The sequence below is a fragment of the Erythrolamprus reginae genome, chromosome 1 (genome assembly GCF_031021105.1).
Source record: "Erythrolamprus reginae isolate rEryReg1 chromosome 1, rEryReg1.hap1, whole genome shotgun sequence".
Lineage (NCBI taxonomy): Eukaryota > Metazoa > Chordata > Lepidosauria > Squamata > Dipsadidae > Erythrolamprus > Erythrolamprus reginae.
Window position 1 is genome coordinate 247,812,220 of NC_091950.1, and position 27,200 is coordinate 247,839,419.

General features: G+C 37.6%; 1 protein-coding gene across 2 annotated transcripts in view; it reads right to left on the bottom strand.

The window, feature by feature from the left end:
- Nucleotides 1-27,200, bottom strand: part of KLHL29 (kelch like family member 29) — a 510,819-nt gene that overhangs the window by 29,681 nt on the left and 453,938 nt on the right. For both annotated transcript variants that reach the window (XM_070732799.1, XM_070732801.1), the window contains 3 exons: nucleotides 25,088-25,270; nucleotides 22,288-22,468; nucleotides 10,149-10,342 (listed from right to left, as the gene is read on the bottom strand). In XM_070732799.1, coding sequence (XP_070588900.1) covers nucleotides 10,149-10,342; nucleotides 22,288-22,468; nucleotides 25,088-25,270 — 558 coding nt within the window. The remainder of the gene's footprint in view (nucleotides 1-10,148; nucleotides 10,343-22,287; nucleotides 22,469-25,087; nucleotides 25,271-27,200) is intronic.

The window sequence follows — 27,200 nt, forward strand, 5'->3', positions numbered from 1 at the left end:
TGGGGGAAAGATCAAAAGCAACATGAGAAAATATTATTTTACTGAAAGAGTAGTAGATCCTTGGAACAAACTTCCAGCAGACATGGTTGGTAAATCCACAGTAACTGAATTTAAACATGCCTGGGATAAACATAGATCCATCCTAAGATAAAACACAAAAAATAGTATAAGGGCAGACTAGATGGATCATGAGGTCTTTTTTTGCCGTCAGTCTTCTATGTTTCTATGTTTCTAAAAATAAAACATGAAGTACAAGAACTTTAATTTGCATTCCACTTGCAGATCCAGGCAAAGTTGCAACACAATTTGATGCAATTTTCCTATGTCTGCATGCTGAGACAGCAACTCTTTGTATTAACATTTTGATTTTATTCACAATGTTAAAATACAAACTCTAAAAAGGGGGGGTGGATACAAAACCCCCCCAAAACTAAACAAGACTTTAAAAGAGTGCATTAAAACACCTATACAATATATCACAGAAGTGAGTACACTCCATCACATTTTGTAAATATTTAAGTATATATTTTCATTTGACAACACTTATGAAATGACACTTAGCTACAATGTAAAGTAGTGAATATACAGCTTGTATAACAGTGTAAATGTGCTGTCCCCTCAAAATTAATTTCTAAACTGCTGGCAACAAAAGTAAGTACACCCCTAAGCATAGTTCCCTCTAAGCTGGGCAGTGAGCAATCGCTCACTTAAAAATCATCATCAACTCAGAGTTTTCCAAACCTGCCCAGAAGCCGAGAGGGAAAGAGTGAGAGGGAAGGAGAGAGAGAGGAAGAGAGGAAGAGAGAGAAACAGATAGAAAAAAAGAGAGGAAGGAAAAGAGAAAGAAAAAGAATGGGAGTAAGGAAGAGAGAAAGAAAATCAAAATCTAGTTTGAAACTAACTCAACTATTTAAGTGGCATTTTGATATTGATAGAGTTGCCCTATTATGAGCTCACTGTTATAGACACACAGTACAGTATTTTATTTTGAAATTCTCTGAGGCAAAACAGGGTGGTTTGTTTGTTTGTTTGTTTGTTTGTTTGTTTATTATTTCTGTGCCGCCCAGTCCCGAAGGTACTGCCGCTCAGACACTATACTTTTCCGCCCCCCCCCCCAAAAATTAGAGGGAACACTGCCCCTAAGTGATAATGTCCAAATGGGGCCCAAAGTTTCAATAGTTTGTGTGGCCACAATTATTTTCCAATACAGTAGTACCTCTACTTACAAACTTAATTCGTTCCATGACCAGATTCTTAAGTAGAAAAGTTTGTAAGAAGCAGCAATTTTCCCCATAGGAATCAATGTAAAAGCAAATAAGGCGTGCAATTGGGGAAACCACAGGGAGGGTGGAGGCCCTGTTTCCTCCCAGGAGATTCCCAGATTCCCACAGAGGCTTCTCCCCGCCTTTTCCGGCCCTGTTTCCTCCCAGGAGATTCCTAGAGAGACCCCACAGAGGCATCTCCCTGCCTTTTCTGGCCCTGTTTCCTCCCAGGAGATTCCTGGAGAGGCCCCATGGAGGCTTCTCCCTGCCTTTTCCAGTTACAGTTTCGGAGGCATTGTAAGTGGAAAATGGTTCTTGAGAAGAGGCAAAAAAATCTTGACCACCCGGTTCTTATATAGAAAAGTTTGTAAGTAGAGGCGTTCTTAGGTAGAGGTACCACTGTACTGTCTTAACCCACAGAGTTCACCAGAGCTTCACAGGTTGCCACTGGAATCCTCTTCCACTCCTCCATGATGATGACATGAAGCTGGTGGATGTTAAGAGACCTTATGCACTTCCACCTCCCATTTCAGGATGACCCACAGATGCTCAATAGGGTTTAGGTCTAGAGACATGCTTGGCCAGTCTATCACCTTTACCATCAGCTTATTTAGCAAGGCAGTAGTCATTTTGGAGGTGTGTTTGGGGTCGTTTGTCATGTTACAATATTGCCCTTTATTTTATTTATTTATTTATTATTTAGATTTGTATGCCGCCCCTCTCCGCACAGTCTCCGAAGGGAGGGGATCATGCTCTGCTTCAGTATGTCACAGTACATTCTGGCATTCATGGTTCCCTCAATGAACTGTAGCCCCCCAATGCCGGCAGCACTCATACAGCCTCAGACCATGACATTCCTACCACCATGCTTTATTGTAGACAAGACACACTTGTCTTTGTATTCTTCACCTGGTTGCCGTCACACACCAAATAGATATGAACCAAATAAGTTTATCTTGATCTCATTGGACCACAGGATATGGGTTCCAAAAATCCATGTCCTTAGTCTGCTTGTCTGCAGCAAACCATTTACAGGATTTCTTGTGTATCATCTTTAGAAGAGGCTTCCTTCTGGGATGACAGCCCTGCAGACCAATTTGTTGCAGTGTACAGCGTATGGCCTGAGCACTGATAGGCTGACCCCCCACTTTCAACCTCTGCAGCAATGCTGGCAGCACTCATACGTTTATTTCCCAAAGCCAACCTCTGGATATGACGCTGAGCATGGGCACTCAACTTCTTTGGTCAACCATGGGAAAGCCTGTTGTGAGTGAAATCTGTCCTGTTAAACCACGGTATGGTCTTGGCCACCAGGCTCTAGCTCAGTTTCAGGGTCTTGGCAATCTTCTTATAGCTTAAGCCGGGGGTAGGCAAAATTAGTTCTTCTATGACATGTGGACTTCAACTCCCAGAATTCCTGAGCTAGCATGACTGGCTCAGGAATTCTGGGAGTTGAAGTCCACAAGTCATAGAAGAGCCAACTTTACCTACCCTTGGCCTAGGCCATCTTTATGTAGAGCAACAATTTGTTTTTTCAGATCCTCAGAGAGTTCATTGCCATGAGGTGCCATGGGGAACTTCCAGTCACCAGTATGACAGAGTGAGATCAATAAACCCAAATTTAACACCTGAGACCTAATGAGTCACATGACACCGGGGAAGTGTGGCTACTTGGGCCCCATTTGGACATTATCACTTAGGGGTGTACTCACTTTTGTTGCTAGCAGTTTAAACAATAATGTTGCATAATTTTGAGTGGACAGCACATTTACACTGTTATACAAGCCGTATACTCACTACTTTACATTGTAACTAAGTGTCATTTTATCAGAGTTGATTCATTAAAAGATACACTTAAATATTTTCAAAATGTGGTGGGATATAGTCACTTCTGTGACATACTGTACATAGAGTTTTCCCTTTGTTGAATATTGATAGATATATTTCAAGAATAATACTTTCCCACTACTTGAAACATTCCCCCAAATTACGAACTTCTATAAATCTGCATGCACAACCAATTTGATCTGGCATTTATCTAGTTTATAAAAAAATGTTAGTTAACTGGTAAAATCAACAATAAAGTTAAACTTGTATTTAACCAAGTCCACAACGGCTTCTGATGTACTATAAATCACCACAACCATTATCTTTAGTCTTCCTAGGATCAATTATCCCTGATTGATTCTTAATGATAAAACTTTAACTGAAAATCTACTTGGATCTTTCCCAACTATTGCATCTCATTCCCCAAGATCATAAATCTCTGTTGTAAATATTTCTGCAGCATTTGTTGTCCAAATAATTCTCCTACAAGTTGTAACCCAGTGTTTTTTGATGATTGTTTTGTGATTATATATAATATGTCCATTTCCCAATCTCCAACAATCTTCTTGAGAAAGTCCAGTTCATCACTCATCAATTCTGTCATTTCTAAGTCTTTAAATTTCTTGTCCCTTTCAGCAGTTTTCAAATGAGGCTTTTTTCCCTTCAAATCGGCCAGCAACAAACTAGATTCCAATCCATCTGGTTGCAAATCTGGTTTAACTGCTGGCACTTGTACCTGAGTGCCATCTTTGGGTTGATTTAAAACTGTAGTTACTTTATCAAACTTTTAATATAAGTTTTCAATTTCAGTATGTTTTTCAAGGCCTTTCCAAAGGGCTTTATCACTAAGGTGACACATTATTTACAATTTTAATACCGTCCAAAACTTTCCTGTAGCGGAAGTTTTCCATCCAGATATAAATAGTTCTTCTCAATGACAGGAGAAGTAAGTATACCATAACAAAATAACTACAGAAAAAATTCAGGTAATATTTCCCACAATGAAAAGTAAATGGGAAAAAAAGGCAGATTCCCATCAGAAGTTAAAAGAAAAAAGACCACAGCTTTTAAACATTAACAGCATACAAAACCCTTGTAGTGAATATCTAATGTAAATGTAAATCAAATTTGATTGCTTTTACTACCTAAAAAAGTCATCATCAATTTGTATATGGGGAAGGCAAAAATAATTCACAACTCTGAAATAAAGCTATAAAAAATGGAAAGAAATCACATTAAAATTCAGCAAGGAGTTAAGAGTAAATCAGCATTCAACCAGTTGATTAACCATTAAAAATAAGAATGAAACTGGAAAAAAGAAACTACTTTTTGCAATTAAAACCTGAGGCAAACTTAAAAAGAACAAACAATTGAAAGGAAAAGATAGAGACATGATCTTCCACTACTCCTACTGAAAATTGCAACCATTGAGATTCCTCTTCCCAGGGATGTCCACAGTTATCTGAGGGTATTCTTGAATCATTCCTAGTTTCTCCTAGTTGAATCTGGGGAGAGTGCCACCAAAGAACTAGCTTTGGCATCAAAATAAGCTATTTGCTGGCAGGAAGAAAAAATCGATTTGCCACACAGCGTGCCATTTTTAGACTTTCACCAAGTCCACCATGCACAAGGATATTAATGATGGTCCCAACTTTTCAAACAAAATCACAACAATCATTTATTTATAAGGTAATTTAGGGATATAAATTAGACCTGGGAAATGAGCATTTTGATACATTAGGTCCTTGCTTAGTGACCACAGCTGGGACTGGCAACTTGGTGGCAGCCATGCAGGTGTGCATGCACAGTGCGAAATACACAAAAACAAGATGGCGGTGCCTATGGCACTGCCAAGAGAGCCAGTTTGGGGGCGTGGCAGCCTGTGTCACTGCTCTTCTGCCCCAGCTGGTGACCCAAAGAACACAGTACACACAGAGTCCGTACAAAAATGAGCATTCTCAGTAGTCGTTCAAACACAAATACAGTTTAAACCAGTCTTTTCTCAACAACGGCTGTAAATTCAACTTCATTAAGGCCAACAAAAATCTGAGGAAAAATAACTCAATTCTGACGCAAAATATTCCAGATAACAGTAATCTTACTGTGGTTGGCAAAATGCCCAGAAGCAATTTGCAGGAAAGATGACGTTGGAAAACAAGAGCTGAACAGACATTTTTATATTCAAGACACGAAGAATATGAACATAGCTGTATCCTGTAAATTGGCTCCATCGTTGTCATCCCTTAAATAGACTAAGGGGGGGGGCAATTATCTCCAAGCGTTACTCATGAGGAGATCTCCTCCTTAGGAACCATTTCTGGCTTTTGGCAGCTCTGTGCGCCTGTGCATTGAGAACGGGATCACCCTCTTCTTCCTCTTTGCTCATTACAGTTTTTGGAAGTTTTGAAGTCCCTGGCTAAATCCCTGCCTCTGGTACCAAGTCTTCTCTAGCATTCTCACTGTCTGACTCTGGTGCCAGCTAAACAGGCCACTGATGGATTACCACATAAGGGCTCTTTAAAATCTAAGCACAATAAAGAATGTTGCTTGGCCCTTTTTTTGCATGTTGGACTGCGTATGGGTAACTGGCACATTTACAGCTTGCATGTCCAGTGATTAAATACTTAGGGGGAGTATCTCCACAATAATGTACATTAAAACCTACCTTTTTCCTTCATTATTTATTAGGGATGTATTTTTAAAAATAATTGTGCCCAAATTACCTGTAGCTTATCTAGAGAGTGAGGTTTTTTGCTATTCAAATTTGTCATGACAGAAATAGCTGGGAGACTTTGGATTTATTAGGGAGATTAATCCCAAATATTAGACATGTAAGCTTTATTTACAAATGTTGGCAGTCCATTAATTATTTTTTCTAAATGACTGGTTTAAAGCTAGTTCAGCTGTCATTATGGAAATTAATATTTTAGAGGGGTTCACAAAAGCATGGCCAGTGTTTCTAAGTTAAAACAAGATAGCTAGAGATTATCAGGTCAGGGAAAGTTGTCTATAACAGAATATATTGCGTGAAATGGAACAGATTAGTAGTCAGATCTATTTCAATCCTATGCTTTATCTGTTGTATTCTATATTTGTGTTTGCAATTACTGATAAAGTTTGCAGATTTAGCTATTTATTTATTTACTCATGTTTGCATTTTGCAATTCTGATTATTTGCATTTTGTGATATATTTATTTTATATATATGATAGACTACAAACATATGTAAAAGACCAATAAAATATTTTGAATTACAAACAACTACTGTACTTAATATGGCTAATCTTTCTGCTGAAATAGGTTATGACTTTCATCATGCTAATACCTCACACTATTAACTCTTACACAGATATGCAACCATGCTCATGTTCACCATCATTCATTCTAAATAATAACTGCATCTGTCATGTTTCATATATACATGTAGACGTTTAAGTTCGCTGCTGGTTTGATGGATTTAGGAATTGTGTTAAAGAATCATAGAGTAGGAAATGGCCTAAGGTCATCAGGTTCAATCCTACTTGGTGTAAGATTCTTAAAGCATTTCAAATTTTATTAAAAGAGATCTCATGGGGAACGTGTCACTTCATGAGAGAATCTATTCCACAGGAGATTGATTATTCATTAGACTGCTAAAGAAAATTAAGTACACATTTTCTTCAAGCAACAACTGAGCCACAATAGTGGCTTGCTACTTTTCCATTTGCTGTATGATATAGACCAGTTGAGTACAGAAAGTCCTTGTTCAGTGGCCACAGTTAGGGTCATTAACTTGGTTATTAAATGAAGCAATTTGTCAACCCTATAGCTGACCTGGCTGAAGCCATCTTGGAGGGATGGGGGGGGGGGATTAGAGATAGCTGGGGCTGTGTAATCAAAAATAAAATACTTCCACTTGGGAACTAAGGAAGGAGGAGTAATGTCACCAGACCTGTGAATGCTGCCATGATTGGACTATTTGACTGATTGTTTGGGTAATAAAATTACTTTTTCATCATTGTTTAACTATGAACTCTAAATGAGGCAGTTGCTAAACAAGGACTACCTGTATAGTAAAAAAAGCTTTTCTATCCTGTGCAGTCTAGGTTTGTCCCAAAATTTCTCATCATTATTATACTACCATGAGTAGCAACCATTAAGATGCACTTCAACTTTGCATTTGTGAAATATTTTAGCCCTTCCAAACAAAAGCAATGTATACTAATCAGTAATTATCTTAACTACGATTTTGTAAACCTATTATTTTCATAAAATATTTTAAAAATGTCATCAGCTCTTAGAAAGAACAGTTTGCAGTGGGGGAAAGGATTCCTCTGGATATTCTATGGACTGAGATAAGACTTAAACATTGATTCCTTCTTGCCCCCAAATAAAAATGCAAAGCTTAATAGGACATAAAAACTATTTTGAATACTGAAGTTCTCACTTGTGTTTAAGTTCTCATAATGACTGCTCGCATTGTCAAAAGGACTCTAAAAATAAACTAAGAAAGAGCACTCCAGTTGTCTTATTACCAGATTGCCATTTAGTGAAGTCAACTTGGGCTGACCTTATATATATCCCATTAGGACAATGATCCAGAAGAAATCTCAAGAACAAAACAGAGCAGGCAACTGGAATTTACTATCTGCTTTTGGTTGCAAAATAGGAATCGCTAAAGCAAAAAGAGGAAACTGAAGCCTATTAACAATATAAACTCTTGTGGATGAAAAAAAAATCCCTGTATGTATTTCAAATGACTAAAGAATATAAAACATTTTTTCATGCACAATAACTTTAGGAAAGAGGCAGCAAAGCAGATGGATAATCTCTAAAGCACATTTGAAAGCACTATGGAAAATTTGTGACTGAACCCCCCATTTCAAAAGATTTTCCTTTTATTTATTATAAACTTTCCTCCCTCAAATACTGTCATGGTATTAGACTCAACTGAAATTGGTACTAAATCAGTAGTGGGGGATTCAATTTTTTTTTACTACCGTTTCTGTGGGTGTGGCTTGGTGGGCGTGGCAGGAGAAGGATACTATAAAATCTCCATTCCCTCCCCACTCCAGGGGAAGGTTACTGAAAAATCCCCATTTCCTCCGGATTAGCTGGGACTTGGGAGGCAGAAAATAGATGGGGCGGGGCCAGTCAGAAGTGGCATTTACTGGTTCTGTGAACTACTCAAAATTTCTGCTACCAGTTCTCCAAAACTGCTAACTTGCTAAAACCCACCTCTGTACCAAATGTAGAGTAAGGGAATTTGTCTTATCTGTACAAGTATCTGCTTAATTATCTGCTCAATTTTTTAAACATCATAATGTATACAATCCATTTCTTTAAAAACCCACTCAAACATTCTTTTTTGGGACCAAATCAAAATTACAACAGCTTCAATTAATATTCCTTTGATTTTGACCAAATCAAAATTACAACAGCTTCAGTTAATATTCCTCCTCTTATTTGAGGAAGCATACAAGTCCTTTCCTAACACTTTTGATACTTTTCTTAGGGCAACGGTTTTGATACTTTTCTTCTTTTTTTGCTAGACTGCATGGGTTGGCACTGTAAAAGATCTAGGGCAGGGGTGTCAAACTGGTGGCCCACAGTCCAAATGTGTTATGCACAGGCCATATCCACCCCAGCTCTGCAAATGGGAAAAAATGTTGCTAAATGTCACATGACAGCAACATGGCACTATGAGATTGACACCCGTGGTTTCCAGGGTATTAATAGCGTTTGCAATTGTTGTAGAGGACGGGGTGGAGTTTTCCTTGGTGTACATTACGTTTCATCATTTTGTTAAGAGTACAGGAAAACTTCATATCGTTCAGCAGATTCTAGGAATAGAAAGAGTTAGGGATTGAGATGGCTTGCCCTGCTTTAATGCACCAACTTGATCACCAGTGGTTAATGTCTTCCTGCTGGGTATTTCATGGTAGATCATATGCATGTCATGTCATGTTTAGTTGAGCACTAACAGCAGCGAAGGAACAGTAGCAATGTTACAGCCATAAATCAATGCTACAAGCAAGTCCTGAATTGCTGCTTCTGCAATGGCCAAGGGAAACTTAACAATATGTTCATTGTAGTTTAGAAGTCAGAGGACCCTTGTTCATGATAAGAAAGAATACCTCTGTTTTGGGGTTGAGAAGCAGAACATAACATGTTCACGTCAAAAGTGGGAAGCATAGAGAAAAAAAATCACAATTATACTATATGAAAATCACAATTATATACTCTACACGGATATAGTATAGTACAGATAGTATAGTATAGTATAGTATAGTATAGTATAGCAGTGTTTCCCAACGTTGGCAACCACTGTAGTATAGTATACTGTAGTGTAGTTAGTACTAATGTATCAAAGAATGAAAACATATGTTCTCAAATAAGGATCTTTATGTTTCTGTGCCACCTTACATTTATAGTAAGAGGAAGAATATTTGAGCTCTTGCTTGGATTTTTGAAAAGTAAGGACAATGTGGTAAAACTACATCTAAACTGGCCCATCAATATTTCTTATGTAGAAGTAATAGGCTAATGTCACCCATTGTCTCTTTGTTCCACTTTTAACTAAAACATTACAATTTTAAAAGAAGCATAATACCATAATAATATATGGCACAAATTCCCTTGACGTACTTTGCAATGATATCTTCAATTTTTCTTTCTTTCTTTCTTTCTTTCTCTCTTTCTGTCACTCTCTCCCCCCACTCTGTCCCTCTTCCTCCTTCCTCCATATTTAGGAAACCCCATCTCCCCTGTGGAGGGTGTTTATGATGTACGTACTACAAATAAAATATTAAAAGCATAAAAACAGTATATAAAATTTAAAATTAAAAGAGACAAGCAATATTTAAAATTAATTAAAAGTAGAGGAAGGGCTTTTAATGTGCTAACTAGCTCCATTAGCCTAACTAATAAGAAGTTTCATAAACATAGGAAATTATGCTTTCTTAATTATTTTATGTAAATACATTAAAATTTGAATTTGTTGTCAATAAATCAATGTCAATGCGTATGCATTGCTCCTTCCCCATCTTCAAGTTAAAATTGGAAGCATGTTACGTTTACCTATCATTGGTGACTCTATAAAACTCCATGCATTCGTCTGTGGAATATATGACTGTAGGACTCCAGCAGCTCGGCCAGCTTCATTCACACCTCCAAAAACATAGATCTTTCCACCACAAACAGTTGCAGCTGCAGAATGCACCGCCTTTGGCAAAGGAGCAACTGTCTCCCACTGATTGGTGATCGTGTCATACCTAGAACAAAGACAGATGAATAAACCTAGATGCTAGAGAGATGAATCTTCACTTGTCAAGAAAACAACTTCATAAATGTATTTCTGAGTCTCATTAATAATGCATCCAGTTGACAATTACTGTATTTTTCCAAAACAAAGCTGACTCTGAAAGATCATCTCAACAAAATAAAGGGAAATATATGTAGAGATAGATAGATAGATAGATAGATAGATAGATAGATAGATAGATAGAATTCTTGTGTATTGCCCAACTTGTAAAACACAATGATACATAAATTGATTCTTCAATTTAACATTTATCAGATGAATCTAATTCTTGAGATTAGATTCTCCCAATCCCAAAATAAATGTCTGTACTTCACACCAATAAATAAACATATAAAAGGCTAAAACCACCCACAACTGAATTAAGAAGTACAAATTGCCTATAAATAAAGTAACCATTCTGTAAAATTAACTGTTCCCAATTGCATATACAGTACCAATAATTTTCTTCTTGATGCACAATTCTCTCACATGTAATAGCAACCTAATAAAAGTACACATTCCTTTCCCTCTTTCTAGCAGAAACTAATAAAACAAAACAAAATCCTGGAATCCTTTGCTATCGGAAAGAAAAGAAGCTAAGTAAAGAGAGATAAGCTCTGTTTAGATGTATTAAAAAGGGTTAAATTCACTAGGAAACCCCCAGAAATAGCCAATCATCCAATGGATCCAGCTATGTGACAGACAGGCCCATACTGTATTCATTTCCATCTCATATCAATTCTTTTCTTTTCAATAGCTTCTTCTGTTCTTGTCAAGAAGCCCTTCTGCCATTTTAAGGCAGGCAGTGATAGCGTCAGCTAGTGAATGAGCAGAAGAGTAAATGAAAGTTATTCTCTACATATGCCTTTCAAATCTAATTGTATCCTTAAATAAAATAATCCAGGATTCCTTTGTCAAGATGTCTATTAATTAACTTCAGTTAATTAGAACAGAAGAGATAATCCTTGCAAATCAGTGCAGTGATATTTAGCAGCAACTAGACGAAAGCAAATGCCACACTTCAATTGTTTAGCTTGAAGATCATCTGCTTTTCAGATATAACATAGTATGATAACTCTTGGCCTCCATTATTAAACATTAAATTTATTTAATATTTTGGGGACGTGGAAGTTGTCTTGGTTTAATGTTCACTGTGTAAACAAAGCTGCCCCGTTTTATCGCAACACGCTGAAAATCTAGGATGTTACCACTTCTGCCTTCTCCCCTTATCTCATAGCAGATTAAGTATATGCATCAGAGTGCTAAATTAGTTCTAAGGTCATTGGTGTAAAATTTAATCAAGCTGCTAACCATAAACATGTACAGTTAATAAACCATAAATGAAGATTCATTTTGAACAGTATCACCAGTCCAGACACCTATTTTTAAAGGTAAAATGGTAGCAATCAGAATAAACTAGCAGATAAAAACAGAGTTATTGTGGTTATACACTGCTATGGAATTCAGCATAGCCAGTTCGGTATTAAATTTTAGAAACTAATAGAGGGAGACACGAACTAAAAGCATTACTTTTTTCAATCTCTCACACACATATAAACCCAGAGCCTAATGCTACTGGCAACATTATTGAAATTCATGATTCTTCACTCTTTTTTTTTCCCTTTTGTGAAAATGTACATTCATATTGCTAATGACCTTTTAGTGATGCCTCTGAATCTCCTAGTTAAAAACCGCAGGAGTAGGTTTTGGGATTTACATTTGGATATTTCAATCACAAACATGCAATTTTATGCCCATACATAGGGTAGATTGTACCAGATAAAAAGACGGCTAAAATGATCTGAGATGTTTGCTCTTTCCCCTAATACAAATCTGTGTTTCCTTTGGTGGAAGGAGAATTACATTTTGCCTGTCAGTCTCCTATCCTTATTCTGTCAGAGTGAAAAAGATTATTATTATTTTTTTTAAAAAGAAACACTATTGTTTCTGGAAGGTTCTGACATTCTACCATTATGTATTTGAGATTTGTATTTTTCAGATCAGAACCAAAACCATATTACGGAACACAATAGGTTTTCTATGTATTGGCTACTCTTTCTTTGCAAAAAAAGTAAACAGATTAATTGTGCTTGCTTCTTTATATGTTCTGCTTGTTTCAGACATACATACAGTTGAATACTTTTTCTGCTTACTCAGCAATTTCATTCAACTGCTGTGACAAAGGCAGGATTATTTGTACAACAAAGAGGACAGAACTTCCTTAAACGTTTTGTTGAAGACCTCCTGCTATGCTACAATGTAAGAGGGGGTCGGTGGGTGGGAAATAAATTGCTAAATGATGATTTGCTTTCAGTCAGAAGGAGCTTGTTCAAAGGGTACCGCTAACTGAAACTAAATCTTCTAGCTCAGTGCTTCTCAACCTTTCTAATGCTGTGACCCCTTAATACAGTTCCTCATGTTGTGGTGACCCACAACCATAAGTCTAGCGCCAATTGTCCCCACAGAGCTTTAAGCTGATTGTCAGGAAGGTCAAAGGGACACCCCCACTGTAAGTGCCTGGTTGGTTGGATTGTAAAAATATGCTCCAAGGTTCCAGAATAGAAGCTTTAGTTTCTAACACCATGGGAAATTTGTCTTTTCCCATGGTATTAGGTGACCCCTTTGAAACAGTCATTCGACCCCCAAAGGGGTCCTGACTTCCAGATTGAGAACTTCTGTTCTAGATAAAGAAATATGCACTAAGTGATGACTTGGGGAATAAGAAGAATTTTCTCTTAAATTTCTCTCAATAAATAATACTAATAAGATGTCACACCTGCATAATAGGCACAGTTCACCTCCTTGCGTCCATTCACCATGCTTCAAGTGACATTTTAAGTTTTATGTTTGCTACTATTCTGATTCCATTACTTTGGAAGCTTTTCTGGAAGCAGATTCATATTACTTGCTTATTGATCCTTCTCCAAAGCACAGGATTAAGTTTTAAATGGACATTAAGCTGCCACAAATAATTCCTTTCTAGGCCAAAGTGTTTCTGACTTCCCCTTTCTTTGTTTTGTCCAAGTGATTCTTTCAAAGGCTGGGCACAAAAATAGCTGTTGCAGATCAAAAGGTTACCTACTATTCCAGGAGAGAGGAAATGAACAACCTGAACAGATTGAACCAAGTGCCAGAACTTAAATCTGATATTTTGGGAGGATAGATAGAGGAACTTTCTTCCATAACTTCACATAATGATAAATCAGCTGGCAGCTGCAAATGTGACAGGATTCACAGCTTTAACTCTCATAGAGGAATTGAACAGCAAGGTAATTCCAATGCTATCATGGGAAGGAGCTGTCCTATGACTTGTATTATTGTTTTCATTGTTTGAGCACTACCGTGTTTCCCCAGAAATAAGAACCTGTCTTATATTTGTTGGAATCCTGAAATAAGTGCTTGGCCTTATTGCCATGCACTCAAAAGTCTGATTGGGCTTATTATCAGGGGATGTCTTATTTTGGGGAAAACAGGGTAGGATTTAATGCTCTTGGGCAGAAAAATAAAATTGGAGCTAGAGGGAAGCAAGAGGTGGGGACAACGGTTCTAATCTCAGCCTGCAAAATCAGCTATTTTTAATTTACAACAGATCATTGAGTGACCATTGTAACTGTGTAAAAGTTACATTGTAAACAGTGACATACGATCATTTTCCAATTAGGACTTTTGCAGCATTCCCATGGTCATGTGATCAAAATTTAGATGCTTGGCAACTGGTTCATATTTATAAACATTGCTTTGTCCCAAGGTTATGTGCAATCACCTTTCTGGCAAAGAAAGTCAATGAGGAAGCCGGATTCATTCAACTAACTTATCAACTGCAGTAATTCAAGAAAAGTCGTAAAATCGGGCAAAACTCACATAACAAATGTCTCACTTAACAACAGAAATTTTGGACTGAACTGTGATCATACGTTGAGGACTATTTGTATTGAGAGAACTGGTAAACACAATTATGTGCTATCCTCCATTTAAAGCATATGTTGGCCTCAAGCCCAAACTTTTTACAGCAGTGGTTCTCAACCTTTCTAATGCCGCAACACCTTAATGCAGTTCCTCATGTTGTGGTGACCCCCGAACTACTTCTCCCAACAGAGCTTTAAGTTTATTGGTGGGAAGGTCAGAGGGACACCCCCACTGTAAACGCCTGATTGGTCAGATTGTTCCAAGGCACCAGAATAGAAGCTTTAGTTACTAACACCATGGGAAATTTGTCTTTTTCCATGGTCTTAGGCGACCCCTGTGAAACATAGAAACATAGAAGTCTGATGGCAGAAAAAGATCTCATGGTCCATCTAGTCTGCCCTTATACTATTTCCTGTATTTTATCTTACAATGGATATATGTTTATCCCAGGCATGTTTAAATTCAGTTACTGTGGATTTATCAACCACGTCTGCTGGAAGTTTGTTCCAAGGATCTACTACTCTTTCAGTAAAATAATATTTTCTCATGTTGCTTTTGATATTTCCCCCAACTAACTTCAGATTGTGTCCCCTTGTGTTTGTGTTCACTTTCCTATTAAAACACTTCCCTCCTGAACCTTATCTAACCCTTTAACATATTTAAATGTTTTGATCATGTCCCCCCTTTTCCTTCTGTCCTCCAGACTATACAGATTGAGTTCATTAAGTCTTTCCTGATACGTTTTATGCTTAAGACCTTCCACCATTCTTGTAGCCCGTCGTTGGACCCATTCAATTTTGTCAATATCTTTTTGTAGGTGAGGTCATCAAGGGCCCAAAGGGGTCCCAACCCACAGGTTGAGAATCACTGCTTTACAGTATCTGTGTATGGAGATGAAATTCACCCATTATACATGGATGTTTGATAAAGGAAAGGTATTTCCACTTGAGGTACTGGAAATGTGCTTTATTGTCATCATGAAATAATATTAATAATAAATGGAATCGGTAATAAAATACCAAAGCACAGGTGCCTATGTTTGGTAATTTCTTCTGGATTTCAAATTGTACCTTTTCCTTTTCACTAGTCAATTAACATTCTTGGGATGCTTTGGGGATTTTCCATTCCTAAACTATTCTATTTTTTTTTAAAAAAAATAATTCTCCAAAACTTGGTGTTCTGTTCAGTATGATGATCTCCCTCCATAACTGATGACATTTTGATTAGATAAAAATTACTTGAAAAATTAAAGGATGAGTAGATAGATATGCTATATTTATTTATTTATTAGAGTTGGAAGGGACCTTGTAGGTCATCTAGTCCAAAACCCCACTCAAGTAGGAGTCTCTATACCATTTCGGACAAATGGCAGTCCAGTCCCCCTTTGAAAGTCTCAAGTGTTGGAGCTCTCACAACTTCCGCGGGAAAGCTGTTCCACTGGTTGATTGCTCTCACCATCAGAAAGTTCTTCCTTGTTTCCAGGTTGAATCTCTCCTTGATCAGCTTCCATCCATTATTCCCTATCTGGCCTTCTGATGCCTTGGAAAACAATCTGACCTTCTCCTCTCTGTGGCAGCCCCTCAAGTATTGGAACACTGCTATCATGTCACTCCTGGTCCTTCTCTTCGCCAAACTGGCCATGTTCAGTTCCTGTAACATCTCTTTATATGTTTTCATTTCCAGTCCTGTTATCATCCTGGTTGCTCTCTTCTATACTTTCTCTAGAGTTTCAGTATCAATATCAATATGACCAAAACTGGATGCAGTACTCTAGGTGTGATCTAACTAAGGCTTTATAGAATGGTATTATTATAAGTATAATTAATAAATATTAGTATCTTCCTAGTCCCAGATTGTATCCCTCTGTTAATGCAATTTAGGATTGAGTTGGCTTTTTTGGCTGCTACTGCATATGGCTCATATTTTAGTTGGTTGTCCACCAAGACTCTAAGATCCCTCTCGTAGTTGCTGCTATTGAGTGTGGTTTCACCCAGTTTATAAGTATATAATTGGTATGTCACACCATATTATAGCATTTACTCAGAATATACTGTGAAACGACAATTATTATTTAAACTTACAAAGCACTGAAGTCTTTAAAACAAAAATAAAAATAAATAATAGTTATCACAACAACTTGGACATCTTTCCTCAATTCCAGCTATATCATGCTTTTCTCATTCCATGGTTTCAGTTGTTACAGCTTTTAATCGTTGTTATTCTGTACTTATATTGAATGGAAAAAGCTCTTTGGATTACGTATACTGTAAATTACTCTTTTTTCTGAATTATGTCTGAATAAACATAAGCATTTTCCTCTTAATTCTTTTCTGACTTGGTTAGCAACTTTATGAATGAATGCTTTAATTTATTTCTCTTATAAAGCTTCTGTACCATCATTACTTGAAATTTATGTACCATACCTTCGCTATCTTATACATTATTCAGAGGATATTTTGCAGAAAAATAGTTACAGAAAAATAACACTGTACTGTATTATAAAAGTCTGCTTTCTATGCCTCCCATAAACATGTCCTTCCTGTATATCTCCTTTTCTTCTTCCAGTTGAAATATGACTGGACAAAGCTGCAGGCACATTGTTTTTCTGTAGGCACATCAAGGATACCAAACTGTTATGCTACTTGAGTCTTATAAGTATATGAACATCTCTTTAAAATTCTTTTGTCTCATTGCATATAGTAAAGGGAAAAACATCCATTTGAAAAGGAATGTGATAGAATAGATGGCCTAGCTTCAATGCATATTCTTATTTTTCAAAAGGGAATTTATAGAAAAGCAATACAAAAAACTATTGCAGAGCATTAAAAAAACAACTCCATTAGAATAATGTTCTTGCCTCTACAGCAGAGAAGCAGGGTTGGAGAAATGATTATGAAATTTTGGAAAAAACTTATTTTCATAATGGATAAGCCCATGCAGCTAATTTTGACTGAACTAATATCTGCATATTGTTTGATACTGAAATGTTTGTATATAAAATCAGGCATGAAGTATCTTCATCAATGAGAGCTGATGATGTACCTTAGCTGCTAAGAGAATAGCTACAAATTATAATTACCAATATTATTTATTATATTTATATGCAATCTTTCTTTGAATAACTGAGTTAAACTTACCTAATTAAAATTTAACCCTAAACCTGCTGTTAGTCGGAAATCTAACTATTACCATTTCTTGTATTAAATGTCTAGTTCAAATTGTAGCTCTGGCAAAATATTAAGTATATTGTTAGCAACAAAACGAGGTCTTCTTTTGGATATTATAGTACATCTTAATTTTAAAGAATTCTAAATTTTAAAGAATTCTTAATTTAAAATAATTTTAAAGAATTCTGGTCACCAAAAATGTCCTCCTAGGCTTCATATAGGGCTGTGAGTCTACTGATACCTTTGACCTTTCTCAGCATAACATTCATAAGCTATGATCTTCATACCAGTGCTGCACAAGCCAGAGAACAAAGTGTATGGGTTAGCAAGAAAACCTGGTAAGGAGCCATCATGCTGATTTATGAGTATACTAGAAGTATCTAATGAAGTTTTGGCTTACTGTGATTTCCAAATATGGCTGATGTATGTGAACAGCTTTGAATAGTTTACAACAGCCTTCCTCAACACAAAGTGCCCAGTGTAAATGTGGATTTGAATTGAAAACTCAAGAAGTTAAAAATCCACGTATTCTGAGTGTAGAAGGATGTTCTTTCTACAAGTCTGTCTGTCTGTCTGTCTGTCTGTCTGTCTATCTATCTATCACTAGTTATCACTCTGATCAAACTAATTTTGCTGGAGAAAATGCATATTTTGAGGTTTTATTGTAAAATTGATTTTGATGACGTAGTGTACATACTTGATTCACATGTACAGTGGTACCTCTACTTAAGAACGTGTCTACTTAAGAACTTTTCTAGATAAGAACCGGGTGTTTAAGATTTTTTTGTCTCTTCTTAAGAACCATTTTCTACTTAAGAACCTGAGCCCGGAAAAATTTCCCGGGAAATTTGAGAGTGGCATAAAGGCCTGGCCAGTTTTCTGCCATTCCCCCTTTAATCCCGGCCATCTCGGGGTTTTCTGGGCAGCCAGAGGAGCCTTTCAGTGGTGCTTAAGGAGGCTTTGGCAGTGCAGAGCAAATGGAGGGAGGCGCATGCTCCTCCTCACTGCCTCAGAGTCACTCTTTTATTTTAAGCCTTAAAGTTTTGATTATTATGGATTTTTTTGATTCCCCTGACCTCACCTTCTTCCTTGGGCAGTGACTATCCTCCTCCTCTTCTTCCTCCTCCTCCTCCCACCCAAATTCTGAGCTTTTATTTCTTTCCTAATGGGTTTGCACGCATTATTTGCTTTTACATTGATTCCTATGGGAAAATTGCTTCTACTTACAAACATTTCTACTTAAGAACCTGGTCACAGAACAAATTAAGTTCTTAAGTATCACTGTACTTATGAATCACTGAGTGAATGTCCACAGATCTTTACGGGACTGAAGTATCTTCCTCTGTGAGACTTATGCACTGTGCAAAATAACAGTTTTGAAATGGAAATAGCTAAAACAATCATTCAAGTTCAAAAAAAATAAAAACTTCTGTGAAGACACTTTACAAAACAGATGAATGTTTTACTTATTTGCTTAGAATCTGAAATATAGCATTTGTAACACCCTTTATAGAAATAGCAAAAATAAATAAATCCAGAGATTGGAAAACATAGCTTGTTCTAAAAAAAAAAAGAAGAGTAACAGGAGGTGCCAGAATATATGCCAGAATATATGCCAGAAGAAAAGTCAAGGACTTAAAAACCAGTAGATGGCATAGCAGAATCAAAAGAAGTAGATTTGGCGAGAAAACGAAGAAAAGAATAAAGTGCCGATGATTATAAACATTAATCTCATAATAAGAGAAATACAAATAACCATTTTAGTCTGGCTATAAGTAGCTACTAAAAGTACTGTGGACACACAGTCTACCTTTATTCCTTCCAGCTTCTTATAATGGTTTTAAAATGAGTCAAAATCATCATGCCAGCTTAGCAGGCTTATGAACAATGCTGCACTTTGATGATGCTGTACATCGAGAAACAATTTGCACAAGAAGTTATTTCAGCATTCATAAGGATCCACAGAAACTTAAATAACTTAGGTTCTCCATTGTTTTGTATAAAAGATATGAGTGATTGCTTTGGGTCTTAAGTGATTCAGTTGACGTGTCATGAAAAAAACCTAAATTTCTTACTCCGTAATCCATACAAATCATTGTCCTCAAAATTTACAACATGGATGTAGGATGGGTCTCTCCCAGGGTTGGATTGCTCCTACCGCTACCAATGCGCTGTACATGCAGCTTCAGGTGTCCTGCGTGCGCGCATCCCAGGATGTTTTTGCTTCTGCGCAGAAGCAAAAAGACACTGGGACGCACGCACACACATGCATACACGCAAGACACCCGAAGCTGAGCGCACAGTTTAACTTTTGCTACTGGTGTGGCGTCGTTTATCGTTCCAGTAGGAACCCACTACTGGTCTCTCCCCTAACTATGGGGGAAACTGATAGAATTTTGCTAATTCTACAAATGAATTACCGTATTTTTCGGTGTATAAGACAGATCTTTTTCCTCCCTAAAAGAGGCTCATTTGGATGCATCTTATACTCTGAATGTAGGTTTTTTTTTTCAGCCCTAAGTAGCAGCTAACGATCTTTCCAGCTCTTACCTTGCATGCTCTTTCATTGTTTCTCTCTGAGAAGAATATTTTCCAAGCCCTAAGTCTTTGCAAGGTTTTTTTCATTACTCTAACTTGCTCTGAGTAAGTTTCTTTCCAGCCCTGACCAGGTGCTAACAATGTTCCCAGTTCTTACCGGCTTGCAAGCTCTTTGATTGTTACTTTCTGTGAAGAATGTTTTCCAAACCTTGTCTTTGTTTTTTTTTCATTCTCTATTTGCTCCAAATGTTTCTTTCCAGCCCTAACCAGATGTTCCCAACTCTTACCGGCTTACAAACTCTTTCACTGTTACTCTCTCAGAATAAATTTCCAGCCCTAACCAGATGTTCCCAGCTCTTACTGGCTTACAAACTCTTTCACTGTTACTCTCTCAGAATAAATTTCCAGCCCTAACCAGATGTTCCCAACTCTTACTGGCTTACAAACTCTTTCACTGTTACTCTCTCAGAATAAATTTCCAGCCCTAACCAGATGTTCCCAGCTCTTACTGGCTTACAAACTCTTTCACTGTTACTCTCTCAGAATAAATTTCCAGCCCTAACCAGATGTTCCCAGTTCTTACCGGCTTACAAACTCTTTCACTGTTACTCTCTCAGAATAAATTTCCAGCCCTAACCAGATGTTCCCAGCTCTTACTGGCTTACAAACTCTTTCACTGTTACTCTCTCAGAATAAATTTCCAGCCCTAACCAGATGTTCCCAGTTCTTACCGGCTTACAAACTCTTTCACTGTTACTCTCTCAGAATAAATTTCCAGCCCTAACCAGATGTTCCCAGCTCTTACCGGCTTACAAACTCTTTCACTGTTACTCTCTCAGAATAAATTTCCAGCCCTAACCAGATGTTCCCAGTTCTTACCGGCTTACAAACTCTTTCATTGTTACTCTCTCAGAATAATTTTTTTTAAGCCCTTAACCCAGGGATAAAAAAATGTGCTGAAGCTGACAAGACTAAGGACACTAGCTAGATGAATACCTGGTAAGCAGATTCTTTTCCCTATTTTGCTCCCCAAAAACTAAGGTGCATTTTATATTCCGGTGCTTCTTATACTCCAAAAAATATGATAGGTTTTTAAAAAAATTATTAGTTTTTAATTAGTTAAAAAACCTAATTCATTTGGCAAATTAAGATTTAGACAAAAGGGACTTTTGTATAATGCATCTCTCTCCACGCAGTTTGAGAAACAATAGATGTTTGTGGCCTTGTACACAAAGATTAGGCACCAGAATAAAATACTAATGGGAAAGAACCATGAAGAATGGTCTTTGTGATCACTTCAATATGCTGTACAGCAAGACAGAAACAATAGGATTACAACACATGCCCACATGATACAGACACCAAACAGGTAACCTCCATTAGGAATGGAGATACTTCAGAAATGCCTCAGATATGCTGAGTTTTGAGACACCTTTTGTGTTGGTTGCTGGGCCACTGAGTTGGTATTGAGGTGGGCCTGTTTGGGCATAGATCTCTGGAAGCAGTCTGTTAGAATATTCATGACTGGGAAAGCCATGCTAACAAGGTTAGTCAAGGAATAGGCATAGCAACTAAGTCAGCCAATGGGAGCTAACCATTTCTGAGTTTGTGCAGATAATCAAAACTGAAAACTTGGCTGTGGCTCCACCTCCACTCTGCTCTCTTGTCCACTCTGTGCTTGTCTGCTCTGCTGAAATGAAACTAACTGCTCTCTGCTACCTGTAACTGTTTGAACAAGAATCTATATTGGTATTGTAAAAAATTACTTCATCTATATTCTTGTATATAAACAAGTTAACGAATCCAGATGAATCAGTCATCTCTGTGTGCTTCTGGAAATTGATTTTTCTGCAACAAACTTTAATACAGGTCCCTTTATAATCAGTGGCAGAAACGTGGTTCTCTAAATTTATAAAAGCCAAAGCCATAGGAATAAAAAAGTGCTAACTTCCCTGCTGGTTTTAGGGATATTATTCTTGCCCTGCATGTCTATTAAACTGATTTGTTGGCTTTCCTAGAATAACAGTATACCAGAATAACTCCAACAGGAAAGTAAACAGAGATCTGGTACATCTAAGCTCCTCTTTAATGACTTTTGTTACTTACCAAGACTCCTTATTCTTAGTCACACTTTTACTAAGATCTGGTTCAGGAGGAACTAAAATAACAAAAACAGAACAAAACTGAAACCCAACCTTATCTGTATTAGTATCCAATCTACTAAAGAATCTGAAAAAGATGTTATTTTCATCATCAAATCTCTGAGTAGTTTCAGAACTATTTTCTGTACACAAAATAAATTTACCTCTCCACATGATCAACATTGCCCGCTACCCCAAGGCCTCCTATGGTATATATTTTGCCATCATAAACCAAACTGTTGTGTCGACACCGTGGGACTGTCATTCGGGAAACGAGATTCCAGTTATCAAGGAGCGACATGTAGCACCAGACATCAGCTAGCGTGACTCCAGCTTCCATACCACCTAAACTCAATAAGAAGGGGGGAAAAAGACTACAGTGACTTGATATATATTGCAAGGCAAGTCAACTGCAATACAAGATTGTCCAAATGACACATGACTAATTAAAATAAATCATCGTCAATTGCAAACATCTGTTCCGATGATGCAGATTGCTGTCACTTATTTATGCATCCCAAAGGGTTTTTTTTTTTAAAAAAAGGCTGTCATGATGTCAGGCTAGGCAGGACATTTGCATATGTGAGCATAATTAGGCAGCATTCATAAATATCCTACAGGCTATTCAGTTGCACATGCAACTGTATGAAGCAACTCAGCAGCTTACTCAACATTTTCAGATTAGAAATTATCCCTAACACAAGGCCTAGGCAATGGATGCTACAACCAGGGATACTGTTCTCTGTGCCATTCATGGATGCAAAACGTAATACAGTAATTAAGGCTTTTGAAGTCACTACATGTAGTCTATGGGTATTATTAACAATGAAAAAAATGTATATTTTTAAAATATACTTTATTAATTTATTAAGAATGGGGAAGGGGAATGGGAATACAAAAAGAAAAAGAGGGGTGGAAAACAAGAAATCTTTTTACATAATAACATATATCAATTGTTGTATATCCATTTCAAGCTTTTATCTATAGATATTTACATTGTGTTCAATGTTCGTAATTACATAGTCTCATATCTATGAAGTATGTTAATTTAAGGATAAAGTAGTGCTTTGGTATATATGTTAAGAGATAGATGATATAGTAGACGTTTTAGATAGGGTAAGAAAGGGGGGGTAGTACCTGCGAGATAGCAGGCGTATATATTTTGACAACTTAGCTTCGATTATATTTATTAAGTTTGTGTATTAAAGATATTTGTGAGTTGTGTTATTAGTAGGTTGTCGATAGATATCGGTTGGATTAAACTCAGACAGAGCGTGTGGTTTGAATTTAGTCTGTGTTTTTGTTGTATATATTTTTCTTTTGATGTAAGATTAGGAGTTTTAGTTGGTTTGTGTTTTATTGTTTTTAAGATTAGATAACCATCTGTACCATTTCTCCCAGGCCTTGTAGAACTCAGAATCATTTTTGTTTTGTGTTTCCATTGTTAAAAAAAATATTAACATACTCCCAGTGCAGTGGTGGGTTTCATTTTTTTTTTTATTACCGGTTCTGTGAGCATGGTTTGGTGGGTGTAGTGTGGCTTGGTGGGCATGGCAGGGGAAGGATACTGTAAAATCTCCATTCCCACCCCACTCCAGGGAAAGGATACTACAAAAATCCCAATTTCCTCATGATCAGCTGAGACTCAGGAGGCAGAGAATAGATGGGAGCGAGTCAGTCAGAGATGGTATTTACCGGTTCTGCAAGCCTCTCAAAACGTCCACTACTGGTTCTCCAGAACTGGTCAGAACCCACTGAAACCCACCTCTGTCCAAGTGGCATGTGGCAAACAGCTTTTGCAATTGATTCTTCTCTCACTTTCAATACCTCATACCTTGTACAGTAGTACCTCTAGATACGAGCTGCTCCACATGCGAGTATTCCAAGATACGAACCACGAGGGGAGAGAAATTTCTTTTCGAGACCCAAGCTCAAATTCGGGATACGAGCCGAGCGTCCACTAGGTGGCGCAAGAATCCTTGCTTCTGGTTATCTCGGAGGGGAAAAACAAAGTCTAAAGCCATTTGTTCCAGATACGAGTTGTTCGACATACAAGCTCCCTTCTGGAACGAATTAAACTCGTATCTAGAGGTACTACTGTACTTCCTTCCTAATTCCCATGCAGTCCCCAAGGTTGACTATATAAGTTTCCTTCCACAAGTGAATGCTGGCTATGTTATGTTGTCATTATAGTAATAGCAATAGCACTTAGATTTATATACTACTTTCCAGTGCTTTACAGCTCTCTCTAAGCGGTTTTGTAGAGTCAACATATTGTCCCTAACAATTTGGGTCCTCATTTCACCAGCCTTGGAAGGATGGAAGACTGAGTCAACTTTGAGCATGGTGAGATATGAACTGCCAAATTGCAGGCGGCCAGCAGTTGTAGTCTGCAATACCGCACTCTAAGCTCTGCGCCATCATGAATAAGGAAGTAGTTGTGGAAACATTTAAAAAATTGTGCTATACGTATTTTTCCTGAATCATTATGTGATATTTTGAATTTCCATGCCGGTAATGTTGTAGCATTATTGTTCCTCCAGTTAAATGTGTGAGAGGCTAGCATTTTCCCTTTCACTAAAAGTAGGGAGAGGTTTCAAGGACAGTTTTTTTTTTTTTTAAAGTGAATAGGGATTACATGTCTTTTAAGTAAATATGGTCCTATAGATCAACAGCTTGAGCAACCCGGCTTCAGATACAGAAACATAATCATTTTGATTCAGATCCAGATGCTTCACACTGTATCACAATTGCAAGGAAAAGCTCTTCACAGTTTAATCAAGATCCCTAATATATCTTTTTTTGCACATTACATGGGGAAAATGTCCTAGGGAGAAAATCTGAGCTGAAACGAAATGTCAAATGCTCGAGGGAATGCTCTTCCTCCCAGCCAAACGATCATGCACCCATTCTGATTAGTTTGTCATATACATTTGCAAAGAATCCACCGTGTTTGTTGTTCACCTGAGAGGTAGACGTTGTCTCCAGCGCTCACCACACTAAAGAACTCCCGGTCATAGAAGGGCAGGGTGGCCAGCGGGTACCATTTGTTGTTCTGAGGATTGAAGCATGTGACTGCTGTCAAAGCCCGTTGATTCATTCCAATCATCTGTCGGCCTCCTACTAGGACTATGACTTCTGCTACACCTAGAATAGTAATTGACCAAAACATAGATTACTTTTTATAGATACGGTGGTACCTCTACTTACAAACTTAATTCGTTCTATGATCAGGTTCTTAAGTAGAAAAGTTTGTAAGAAGAAGCAATTTTTCCCATAGGAATCAATGTAAAAGCAAAAAAATGTGTGCGATTGGGGAAACTACAGGGAGGGTGGAGACTCTGTTTCCTCCCAGGAGATTCCTAGAGAGGCCCCACTAAGGCTTCTTCCCGCCTTTTCTGGCCCTGTTTCCTCCCAGGAGATTCCTAGAGAGGCCCCACTAAGGCTTCTTCCCACCTTTTCCGGCCCTGTTTCCTCCCAGGAGATTCCTAGAGAGGCCCCACTAAGGCTTCTTCCTGCCTTTTCCGGCCCTGTTTCCTCCCAGGAGATTCCTAGAGAGGCCCCATGGAGGCTTCTCCCTGCCTTTTCTGGTTACAGTTTTGTAGGCTCAGGTTTGTAAATGGAAAATGGTTCTTGAGAAGAGGCAAAAAAATATTGAACACCTGGTTCTTATCTAGAAAAGTTTGTAAGTAGAGGTGTTCTTAGGTAGACATACCACTGTACAAATATATGTTATCAGATCATAATCTCCGAAGGATCATAACCTCCAATTTCCTTTAACTTGTTATTCTTTGTATAAGCCTAATTCTTTTCTGACGTTTCATTAGATTTGATTATACGCTTAGTGCACTCTGAACAGGATAAGCATGGTAACAGAGTTTGTGTATGGCCCAAAATATTCGTCTTTCTGCTTAAGTAGCACACAATGCATGGTCTTTTTTCAAGTTCTGGCAAGATAATATATGTATGTTTCTATCAAGTGGAAAGACACTTCCTTCTCTGTATAACTTTCCCGCTAATATTTATCTTTATCCTTATTTTCAAAACAACATTAATATTGATCCAATGTCAAAAGGGGTCACGGCCTTTAACTCAAATGAATTAATATTAATCCAGGGGGAAGCATTACACTTCACCTGCTAATATGGATTTGAATAATTATTCCTTAAAAGAGCTTTGTGTAAAGAACTTATTTGAAGAACTCAAACATATTTTTTCAAAAACTGGTGTTTTTTAAAATGATGGATCTGCATTCTAAAATAATAAGCATTGCCACCATGACATCATGTAGGATGTTTATGTTTCCTTCCCTATGCTTGCTTTGGAGAATTTGACTTAAGCGTTACTTTTCCCCTTGGAGAGAGCAAAATAAACACAACTACTGTACAATTTTAGTTGCCTCATGATAACAAAAAAGAATAGGAACATTTTCAAATGTTTGGTTAGCATAAGAGTCAGTTTTGTGTAAGGTACTGACCTAGAAGCAAGGATATTGGGGAGTTCTAGTTTAGGCATGAAAGCTAGCTAGATGTCTTTCGGCCAGTCACTCTTTCAGCCCAGCAACCTGGGATGAAATGCTCTCAATTCGCTTGTGCCTGTCAGTCGTCAGAGAGCTGGTCGTGAAGGGAACGCGAGCCTCCTCCCACCTGCCTGGACGCCACCATTTGAGTTCTTTTACCCCATGTGCATGCGCATAGGGTAAAAGAAGCGAAATGATAACGTCTGGGAGGGTGGGCGGATCCTCGCGCTCCCTTTGCGACCGGCTCTCCAATGACTGACAGGCATGAGTGAACCTGGAGCACTTCACCCCTGCAGCAACCCTTGCTGTGAAGAAATATGAACCAGAAGTATTACATGTGTTGCCATCTTGAATTGACTCTCTCTCCCTCTCTGAAAAAAATAAAGAATGGGATGGGGAAAGGACATTAAAAAACATCTAATACTAATTCTCTGCTTTGGAATGAACTATTTATTGCTTTACGGATATACAATGGTAGTAACAACAAGTGACAGATTATAAAATTTGGGAGTAAGTTCAGCTGGCACTAACATGATTGTTTCCAGAACAATGGCAGGA